The sequence below is a fragment of the Eimeria maxima genome, genomic scaffold (genome assembly GCF_000499605.1).
Source record: "Eimeria maxima Weybridge genomic scaffold, Emw_scaff302, whole genome shotgun sequence".
Lineage (NCBI taxonomy): Eukaryota > Apicomplexa > Conoidasida > Eucoccidiorida > Eimeriidae > Eimeria > Eimeria maxima.
The window spans coordinates 10,001-20,000 of record NW_013565867.1 but is presented as its reverse complement, the minus strand read 5'-3'; the positions used below and the strand labels follow the sequence as shown (position 1 = coordinate 20,000).

The following is a 10,000-nucleotide window of genomic DNA, read 5'->3' as shown; positions in this document are numbered from 1 at the left end:
GCAGCAGCAGCAGCATCTAGCCGAGCTGCTGCAGCGTAAGTTTTATTTAAATATTTGTTGCAGCAGCGCAGCAGATAAATTAGGGTTTTGGTTATTATGGGGGTTTTGCTGCCTATACACCCCAAAGGGACAAGACCCTAGGCAGGCATTACAAACCCTAGGACTTACTCTATGCGGTAAACCCTAAACCCTAAACCCTAAACCCTAGTTGAAGCGGACGACACACTTTAATGATCTGCACAAACCACAATTCAGCGTTAAGTCTCTAGGACTCAAACTTGAGGGTTTAGGGTTTAGGGTTTAGGGTTTAGGGTTTGTGTTGTAGGCCCCTTTGATTTATTAGCTAATCCTTCTTCTTCTCTTCCTCCTTCGCATAGTCGCGGTTTTTATACTCTCCCTGAGTGTATCCCTGTGCTGCGCTGCAGCAGCAGCAGCAGCAGCAACAGCAGCAGCAGCAGCAGCAGCAGCAGCAGCAGCAGCAAGGAATATATGCTTCCTTTATACAGTTTATTTCGTGATAGAGAGCAGCAGCAACCAGAGGTGGTTGTTTATAATAACCCCACCGCTGCAGCAGCTGCTGCTGCTGCAGCTGCTTATACACCCCATGCTGCATTTGCTGCACCTAATAAACCCTCAGCAAAGAAAACATCTAAAGCAGCAGCAGCAGCAACAGCAGCAACAGCAGCAGCAGCAGCAGCAGATTTGCCGCTTCTTTTTGCTGCTGTTATTCGCCATGCTGTAGAGGCAGCAAAACCTTACAATAAAGAAAAAGAGTGAGCATCTGCTGCTGCTGGTGCTGCTGCTGCTTCTGCTGTTGCTGCTGCTGTTGATGCTGCTGTTGCTGCTGCATACTCTTGTCGTTGCTAGGGAGCATAAAAACCCAAAACCCTAAACCCTAAACCCTAATCTAAACCCTCCGTTGCTTGTTTGTGCATAGAGAGCTGTGTAAGAAACTTCTTGATTACCTCGAGCGCAACAACAGCAGCAGCAGCACCAGCAGCAACAGCAACAGCAACAACAGCAGCAGCAGCAGCAGCAGCAAAAGATTAAAGGAGCTGTCCGATGAAATCGCCAAGCAAGCATCCGCGTGGGCAGCAAACCGCAAGAAAATCTGCGTGGCAACCGACCTCACGGGTAAACCCTAAACCCTAAACCCTAAACCCTAGGGACATGTGTGTGTGAGGCAGTCGACCTCTCTGGCAAACCCTAAACCCTAAACCCTAAACAATCAAGGCGCGATATATACAGTTACATGGAGGGTTTTGTCGTCTGAGGGTTGAGGGTTTGGGTATCCAGCATGGCGTAGCGCGTTGGTTAGGGTTTAGGGTTTAGGGTTTAGGGTTTATGCAGGTCTTGGGGTTTGTGTTGCTTACAACAAGAAGACAGAAGTTGGTTGGAGGAATTTAGCGTATACACCCCAAACCCTAAAAAAATTAATTAAGGATATAAAAGAAGAAAAGGCAAAAAAGAGCGATTTAGAGGAACTCCTTACTCTGGTCAGAAACCCTAAACCCTAAACCCTAAACCCTAAACCCTAATATTAGCGAAATCGATGAGTTCCTTCCCTTAGTCATAAACCCTAAACCCTACTAAACCCTAAACACTAGTTCAACGATGAAAGCGTCGGGGTTTGTTGAATGGTCTTCAGGACTGTTTGTGAGGGTCAGGCTCCTAGGGTTTAGGGTTTAGGGTTTAGGGTTTAGGGTTTGTGAATTAGGCATCAATTGCTGTAGATGAAGGAGACAGCGGAGCAGCGCTGCAATTAGGAAGAAATTTATGGTGTGCAGACACCCTAGGGGATACAAAGGGTTTTATGATAAACCCTGCTAAGGTAATAAACCCTAAACCCTAAACCCTAATTTATAAACCCTAAACCCTACTAAGGTGTATTGTACGTAGGGAGAGATACATTTTTGATTAAATGGCGGGGAGGAAGGAAGGGATTGAGCTTGGCAATTTTAGGGTTTAGGGTTTAGGGTTTAGGGTTTGTGTGCTGCAGAGACTACTAAGCTGCGCATACACCGCAATGGGAGCATTAGGGTTTGCTGCTATTGTTGAGGATCATTATCCTTTACGTGTAGCTGCCCTTAAGGAACACCAAAACCCTAAACCCTAAACCCTTAAATGCGTGCCGAGGGTTTAGGGTTTAGGGTCTACGGAACATTAGACAACGACAAAGCCAAAGCCAGCTGCAACCTCAAAGGCATGCAGCCTTTTTTAGGGTTTAGGGTTTAGGGTTTAGAGCAGATGCTCGGTCCGGTGGTTTAAACGCGTGGGGTTGGAGAGGAGGGTTTGCAGATTATCTTTTTTTCTTAAGAGTTTAATAATTAGGGTTTAGGGTTTAGGGTTTGTGCTAGTATTCGTAGCAAACAGCTAGAGGAGAAGCAAGAGTTTAATAATTAGGGTTTAGGGTTTAGGGTTTGTGCTAGTATTCGTAGCAAACAGCTAGAGGAGAAGCAAGGAAGTAGTATAGCAGCAGGCAAAACCCCCCACCCTTATTAGGGTTTTCCTTAGTGTTTGAGTAGTTTCTCTAAACCCTAAACCCTAAACCCTAGATAATAATAAACACCATTAGACAGGAACACCTAGTGTTAATAACCCCATATATAGAGGGGGAGGGTTTAGGGTTTTAGGGGATCTGTTTAGACCTAATGGATAACCCCTAAACCCTAAAACATGAAGAGGGTTTATCCTTGTTATATATTAGGGTTTAGGGTTTAGGGTTTAGCCGATGGCAAGAAAACCACCGGTGCATGCGCTGCGGTGTACAGGCAGCCCCAGATGTCACCACTGCAGGAAGAGCGGAGGGGGGGAGAAAGAAATAAATAAATAAATTTGTCCTTTTTATCTTTTTTATTTTATTTCTTCTTTTTTATTACCTTTATCACGATAATAGACCCTTTTTGCTGCTCCTGTTGCTGCTGCTGCCGCCGCTGCTGCTGCTGCAGCAGCAAACCACCTAATACCATCTTCTAACAACTCTTTGCTGCTCCTTTTTTTCTTCTTTTTTGTCTTTTCTCTTCTTAATTATTAACTCGTAAGGGGAGCAAAGTCTTTACTCTTTATCGCGCTGCAGCACTGTATCCTTATGCAGCAGCAGCAGCAACAGCAGCAGCAGCAGCGACAACAATACCAACAGCAGAACCGGTTGAAACAGAAACATCGAAGGTTCGCAGCAGCAGCAACAGCAGCAGCAAAAGCAGCAGCTGCAGCAGCAGCAGCAACAACAACAACGGCATTGGTTGCCTAATACCCCTCTCTGCTTTCTTATCTATCGTGCATGACGAGGGTTTAGGGTTTAGGGTTTAGGGTTTAGGGTTTACGATGGGTCGGAGCCGCAGCAGATCTCCCGCTTCCTCACGGGGGTCATGGGGAAGACATAGGGGCTCAGACCCTCATTATTCATCAGGGTTTAGGGTTTACGGTAACCACAGCAATAGAGGAGGAGGAGGAGGAGGGTTTACGTCCTCTGAGGGTTTAGATACAGATACACAAATTAAGCATATGCTTGATGGTCCTATGCTTAGCTTCAAACAATTCGTGCTCAGAAATGTAAGGGTTTAGGGTTTAGGGTTTAGGGTTTAGGGTTTAGGGTTTAGGGTTTGGGTGACACCTTCTGCATAAGCTTTTTGAGGGTTTAGCTTGAAGTTTAATGTCTATATATATAATTCCCTACCCCTGTCAAAATTTAATATTTAGGGTTTAGGGTTTAGGGTTTAGGGTTTAGGGTTTAGGGTTTTGGGGTGTATATACAGCCTGATGGTACAAGCCAAGATGTATTAAATGATGGATATAAAAAATATTTAAAAGAATACAGAATTCATCATGCATCTCGTTTCTTTGAAGAAAATCATCATCTAGGTAAACCCTAAACCCTAAACCCTAAACCCTAATATACTCAACCCTCAATAATCTCTTGTATATATACAATATAAACCCTAAATCTTTGACGGTACCGTCAGACACACAGTAGCTGCTACCACTGTATTCAGCTAGCTAGCTAGCTAACTAGCTACCTAGCTAGCTAGCTAGCTAGCTGGGTAGCTAGCTGTCTGTCTATATATATCTATTTATGAATTAGGGTTTAGGGTTTACGGTTTTTTTTTCTTGGGGTTTAGGGTTTATGCATGAGGCATATAATCCAAATTTATTAAGAGAACAATTTGTTAGATGCAGAGATCGAGCACAACATCAAGCTAAGGTCTTCCTCCAGGTACGCTGCTGCTGCTGCTGCTGCTGCTGCTGCTGCTTTTGCATGCTTGTCTGCTGCTGGTGCTGGTGCTGCTGGCGAGGAAGGCAGCAGCACTCGTGCTGCAGCAGCAGTGTCTTCCGAATCAGTAGACTCACGACCAGCTGCTGCTGCTGCTGTATCTACTGCTGCTGCTGCATCTGCTGCTGCTGCTGCTTCTGCTGCTGCTGCTTCTGCTGCTGCAGCGATGGGAAGACGGAGGTTTCCGTGACCTCAAGTTGGAGGTGCCCGTTGGCCTCCTTACAGGGGCAGGTAAGCTGCTGCTGCTGCTGCTGCTGCTGCTGCTGCTCCTACTACTACTACAGTTGTTGCTCCTACTAGTACACTACTGTTGCTGCTACTGTACCTGCTGCTGCTGCTGCTGCTGCTGCTGCAGGTGACATGTCTCCTTTACTATTAGAGGAATGGCCTCGTCAGGCAAGAGTATCAACAACAGGGGAGCAACAAGAAGATTTACCTTTTGGTGTATTTGCTGTTGCTAAGGATGTGCTGCTGCTGCCTGATTCTTGTTGTCTAGAGATCCATAGGGTTGATCCAAGAATCAATAAATTTGATGTACTTAAAGCTCTAGAAGTACGTCTAGGGTTTAGGGTTTAGGGTTTAGGGTTTAGGGTTTAGGGTTTTGTATGGAAGGGTATGGGTGTATCGTCTAGAGGAAAGTAGGGTTTAGGGTTTAGCTCCGTCATGATATGAATCATCTGTTTCTTCATTTCTACCCAATATAGGGTTTACACCAAGGGTTTACATCTAGGGTTTAGGGTTTAGGGTTTAGGGTTTAGGGTTTACGTTTCAGAAGCGTGGAGCCTTATACGCTGCGATGGTTTCTAATTCTGGCCCAACTTCTAGTCGTACTGCTCACGTCTTTTTTGCTTCGCAAGAAGCAGCAGATGAGGCTCTTGCTCAAGGAGCAGAATTCACGTAAGGGTTTAGGGTTTAGGGTTTAGGGTTTATGGATTCTTAGTCATGTTTGTATCCGCCATATTCAAGTCTTATATGATATGCTTTCCCGTGAATTATTCAATAACCTTTTATAAGATATCTAGGGTTTAGGGTTTCTAGGGTTTCTAGGGTTTCTAGGGTTTAGGGTTTAGGGTTTAGGGTTTAGGGTTTGTGTATTCCAGGATAGTTCGTTTATGTGAGGAAAAAGGAGGTAATGGAGGGGAGCAATTAATAGAATTTTCTTTACGTCTCCAACCCCCTCGTTCTTCTTCTTCTTCTGTCTCTGTTTCCTTAACTCCTCCTGTTGCTCTCTCCTCTATTCGTCTGCAAAAAGATAGTCAAACTGCTTGGCAACTCATCAGAACACTAGGTATATATATAAGGGTTTAGGGTTTAGGGTTTAGGGTTTCTAGGGCTTAGGGTTTAGGGTTTAGGGTTTCTAGGGTTTAGGGTTTAGGGTTTATGGTGTATTTGTTTGTTTCAAAGTCATTTGCATTTAGATTGAGATAAAATGCAAGAGAAAAGAATGATGTTTTGCTGCTTCTGCTGCTGTTGCTGCTGCTGCTGCTGTTGCTGCTGCTGTTGCTGCTGCTGCAGATGGTCAGTTGGATGTATGCGCAGCAGATGCGCCTCATCCTTTAGAGGAGATTCTTGATGGGATTGACGACCCTTGGTTGTACGTACAGCCTAAATCGTAAACCCTAAACCCTAATTTATTTTCCCCTTTACCCCTCTGCAGCGTAGACTTCAGGAATAGTGTTTAGGGTTTAGGGTTTAGGGTTTAGGGTTTAGGGTTTGGGTGTTCAGGCGTCTGGATTTGATGTTGACGTACTTACGGCATGTCCACTGCGTCTGCTACTACAGCGGCAAGGTCCGTCATAAACCCTAAACCCTAAACCCTAAATATTAGACAGTGGTGGATCGAAAGTGTGTGTGCGTGCATTAGGGTTTAGGGTTTAGGGTTTAGGGTTTAGGGTTTAGGGTTTGTGGTTTCAGGTGTACGACGACCCTCAACAGCTGCATCTAAATGCATCAGCAGCACATTTACGTCCTGCCTGTCCTCCCCATCTGCAGCATTTCCTGCAGGAGCAGGAGCAGCAACAGCAGCAGCAGGAGGAGGATATAGTAGAGGACGGCAGCAGCAGCAGCAGCAACGGTAACAATACGAGCAGCAGCAGCAACAACAACACCAACAGCAGCAGCAGCAGCAGCGGTATATCGCAGCAGCAGCAGCAGTGGGTGCAGCAGCTAGACCAGAGGCTGCAGGCGCTGCTGCAGATGGCAGCAAACATGCAACAAAATCTTCCTCCTCCTCTTGATGAACAAGAGAGTCCTGTTATACAAAGTAAATGGACTGCTTTCTGTCAAGAGGTAAACCCTAAACCCTAATAAACCCTAATAAGCCCTAAACCCTAATAAATCCTAGACCCTAAAATAGTGCAGCAGCACCGAGCCGTGCGTACCATTCTGTTAAAACCCCCAATGGAGAGGCAAGATGGTTAAAATCGTCTTGCTGGTTCTGTGACAGTATTTGAATTATTTTTAGGGTTTAGGGTTTAGGGTGTAGGGTTTAGGGTTTAGGGTTTAGGGTTTGTGTGCAGCATACATCTAAAGATGCAGAAGGTCGCTATCGTTGCACTTTATGCCAGAAATTGTTTAAGGCTCCTTCTTTTGTTCATTTACATCATCGCAAGAAACACGAACTCGAGCTTATACGCATTATTAACAAAGTAGGGTTTAGGGTTTAGGGTTTAGGGTTTGGCGTGCTGGATGTGGTATGTATGAGATACCGAGGGTTTAGGGTTTAGGATTTATAGCCACTGACTATCTTCCTGTTCTGATGCACTGAATGTTTATCATAAAACATTTGTGGTTTCTTGTCAACTCGTGTCTAGGGTTTAGGGTTTAGGGTTTAGGGTTTATGAGGGTTTATGAGGGTTTATGATTGTATATTCAGTATGTACCTCATATAATGAAGACAGCATACATGAATGATCCAAATAAACACATAACTCTTCCTCAAGAAAGACATCGGCAAAGAGAAAGAGAAAGAGAAAGAGAAAGAGAAAGAGAAAGAATTCATCATCATAGATCGCATAGTAATCATCCTGCGGGACCGGGACCGGGATTCTTTCCACGTAAACCCTAAACCCTAATAAACCCTAATAAACCCTAATAAACCCTAATAAACCCTAATAAATTCATTATTATACAATAAACACTAATTTACTAAAAAGAGGAAAGAATTCATCATCATAGATCGCATAATACTCATAATATGCACCACCAGGACAAGAATTATTTCCTCGTAAACCCTAAACCCTAATAAACCCTAATAAACCCTAATAAACCCTAAACACTAATTTCGAGACTAACGATCTGCAGAAATGATTTTCATACTGCAAGACATACAAACACTAAACCCTAAACCCTAATTTACAGGCAGTCGTTCTGCAGAAAGGTTTCTCATGCAACACCCACAAACCCTAAACCCTAAACCCTAAACCCTAATTTGTGTTGTGGTGTATACGTACAGCAGGAGGAGTTCCTCCTCCTCCATTTGTGCTGCCCCCCCCTCCTATGGCCCCACACTTTAGACGGCAGCGCGATTGGGACTCTCCTTATGCCACTGGCGCTGCACCAATGGTAAGTCTATATCTAGCTAGCTAGCCAGCTAGCTAGCTAGCTAAATAGCTAGGTAGCTGCTTGAGTGGTGTCCTAGGGTTTAGGGTTTAGGGTTTGTTGTGGAGTGTATGTCCACCTCAGACTGTTCCTCGACCTACAACTAGCTACGACGATCTATGACTCTGGCGCATGAAGGGAAAGAAGCTGGCAGCTAGCTAGCTAGCTAGCCTGGCTAGCTACGTGGCTAGCTAGCCGTGGGTCTTGCCAGCTTGGTGGGTGGCTGGCTAGCTCCTAAGATAGCTATATAGGCAGTCAGCTAGCTGGTTGGCTAGCTGGCTGATTAGCTAGCTACTTAGCTGTGCAACTAGTTACTAGCGTGACTACCTAGCTAGCTAGCTAGCTAGCTAGCTAGCTAGCTAGCTAGCTGTTCCCCCGTGGGACGGTATCCGTGGTGCCTCTTTTTATATAGCCACACAGCGGCAACAACAAACTTCTCAAGAGAGGGTTTAGGGTTTGGGGTTTAGGGTTTAGTGTCTAGGGTTTAGTGTTTAGGTTTTAGGGTTTATAGATTGGAATACTTAAAAGGAAAAACACTTCAATAAGTTCTTTGCTGCTGCTGTCTGCCTCCTCAGCAGCAGCAACAGCAGCAGCAGCAGCAGCTGCAGCAGCACTGCCTCCAGGTGTACACACACCTTGACGCAGGCTGCTACTACAACAACCCCACTACTAATCGGTCATCAAGGGCTAGTTGGCTACCCAGCTAGCCATCTAGCTAGCTAGCTAGCTAGCTAGCTATCCACCTACCTGGCTACCCACACAGCTAGCTAGCTAGTTAGCTAGCTAGCTAGCTAAATACATAACCGGCAAAACCTCCCCCCTACTGATCCATCTATACCTACCTACCTACCTACCTACCTACCTACCTACCTACCTACCTACCTAGCTATCTATAGCTAGCCAGCAAATAAATAAATAAATAAATAAATAAATAAAAATAAAATAAATAAATAAATAAATTAATCAACAATACTAAGTGCTATATCATCAACATGATACCTTTGCCTACTTAATGCAAATAGATAAGAAGGATCAACAGCACCAACATCAGTAATAAATACAGATATAAAGGAACGAGCTACATAATCTAACATAGGTATCCTGTACACATACATACACATATTATTATTTATTTATTTATTTATTTATTTACTTATTTATTTATAGCTAGCTAGCTGGGTAGGTAGGGGGGGAGGTAGACGGGTTGGGGGGGAGGTAGACGCGTAGGAAGAAGGGAATACTAGCTGCATTAGCTAGCTAGCTAGCTAGATATATACTAGATGGGTAGCTAGCTAGCTAGCTAGCTAGCTAGCTAGCTAATTCAATAGTGGCGTACCTGATACTGACGTCGCCCATGGATTGTCCGTCTGGCACTAACTGGGACACAACACACACACAAAAAAGCAACAGCTAGCTAGCTAGCTAGCTAGCTAGCCACCTACATACCTCCATAGATAGCTGTCTGTCTGTCTAACTAGCTAGCTAGCTAGCTAGCCAGCTAGCTAGCTATGTGTATAACTTACGGCAGCAGGAGGGAGTAATTCATTAGATGTTTGATGATCAAAGAAAGGAAGACAAGTTAATTTAAATAAAGGAGCAACAGCTATTAAGGGTTTACTAAAATAACGAGCAGCATAAGCAATTGGTGCTGCTCCTCCTACTGTTACGACTCCCCCTGATGATAATACTGCTACTGTTCCTGTACAAAGAACAAGAAAAAAAAAATACAAAAAAAATTAGGGTTTAGGGTTTAGGGTTTAGGGTTTAGAGTCACAATGCTGTCAAACCCTCGTAACCCTCCATGCCCTTAAACCCTCTTAAATCCCTTTTAAGTCCAACTGTAAACCCTAAACCCTAATCCCCTCCCTCCCTTTAAACCCTCGATACGCCCCTAACCCTCCTAAACCCGTAAACCCTAAACCCTAAACCCTAAACCCTTTTTTCTTTTTTTTTTTCTTGTTAATTATTTACCTAATAATACTTTATCAATTTTAGCCATGATAGGGAATAATGCATTATTAGGTACAAAAGTTGTTGGTATATTTGCTGTTTGTAGTCTTAATGCCATTCTTTTTCCTCCTTCTTCTGCATCTCCCCCCATGACTACAACCTCAAAACCCCCACGAAAAG

The 10,000-nt window shown here is 44.2% G+C and overlaps 3 protein-coding genes across 3 annotated transcripts in view; 2 read left to right on the top strand and 1 right to left on the bottom strand.

Moving 5' to 3' along the window:
• EMWEY_00027340 (hypothetical protein, conserved) overlaps positions 1 to 2,009 on the top strand; it is a gene marked incomplete at both ends in the record, with an annotated part of 2,347 nt that extends 338 nt beyond the window's left edge. Inside the window, 6 exons of the mRNA XM_013481274.1 lie at positions 1 to 35; positions 326 to 773; positions 938 to 1,134; positions 1,351 to 1,496; positions 1,718 to 1,781; positions 2,002 to 2,009. The exon at positions 1 to 35 is cut by the window's left edge and continues 338 nt beyond it. Of these exons, the coding sequence (XP_013336728.1) occupies positions 1 to 35; positions 326 to 773; positions 938 to 1,134; positions 1,351 to 1,496; positions 1,718 to 1,781; positions 2,002 to 2,009 (898 nt within the window). The remainder of the gene's footprint in view (positions 36 to 325; positions 774 to 937; positions 1,135 to 1,350; positions 1,497 to 1,717; positions 1,782 to 2,001) is intronic.
• A 1,495-nt stretch (positions 2,010 to 3,504) lies between these two features.
• Positions 3,505 to 7,993, top strand: EMWEY_00027330 (hypothetical protein, conserved; the record flags this gene model as incomplete). Its single annotated transcript, XM_013481273.1, has 14 exons — positions 3,505 to 3,552; positions 3,756 to 3,861; positions 4,119 to 4,213; positions 4,435 to 4,501; positions 4,626 to 4,822; positions 5,043 to 5,167; positions 5,371 to 5,558; positions 5,786 to 5,864; positions 5,996 to 6,059; positions 6,185 to 6,559; positions 6,790 to 6,918; positions 7,146 to 7,287; positions 7,725 to 7,834; positions 7,955 to 7,993. The coding sequence occupies 14 exons, from the start codon at positions 3,505 to 3,507 to the stop codon at positions 7,991 to 7,993; spliced, it is 1,764 nt and encodes a 587-aa protein (XP_013336727.1).
• Positions 7,994 to 8,829: 836 nt separating this feature from the next.
• The window catches only part of EMWEY_00027320 (eukaryotic translation initiation factor 2b, putative), a gene marked incomplete at both ends in the record, with an annotated part of 3,286 nt that continues 2,115 nt past the window's right edge, over positions 8,830 to 10,000 (bottom strand). Inside the window, 4 exons of the mRNA XM_013481272.1 lie at positions 8,830 to 8,971; positions 9,207 to 9,243; positions 9,489 to 9,569; positions 9,842 to 10,000. The exon at positions 9,842 to 10,000 is cut by the window's right edge and continues 103 nt beyond it. Of these exons, the coding sequence (XP_013336726.1) occupies positions 8,830 to 8,971; positions 9,207 to 9,243; positions 9,489 to 9,569; positions 9,842 to 10,000 (419 nt within the window). The remainder of the gene's footprint in view (positions 8,972 to 9,206; positions 9,244 to 9,488; positions 9,570 to 9,841) is intronic.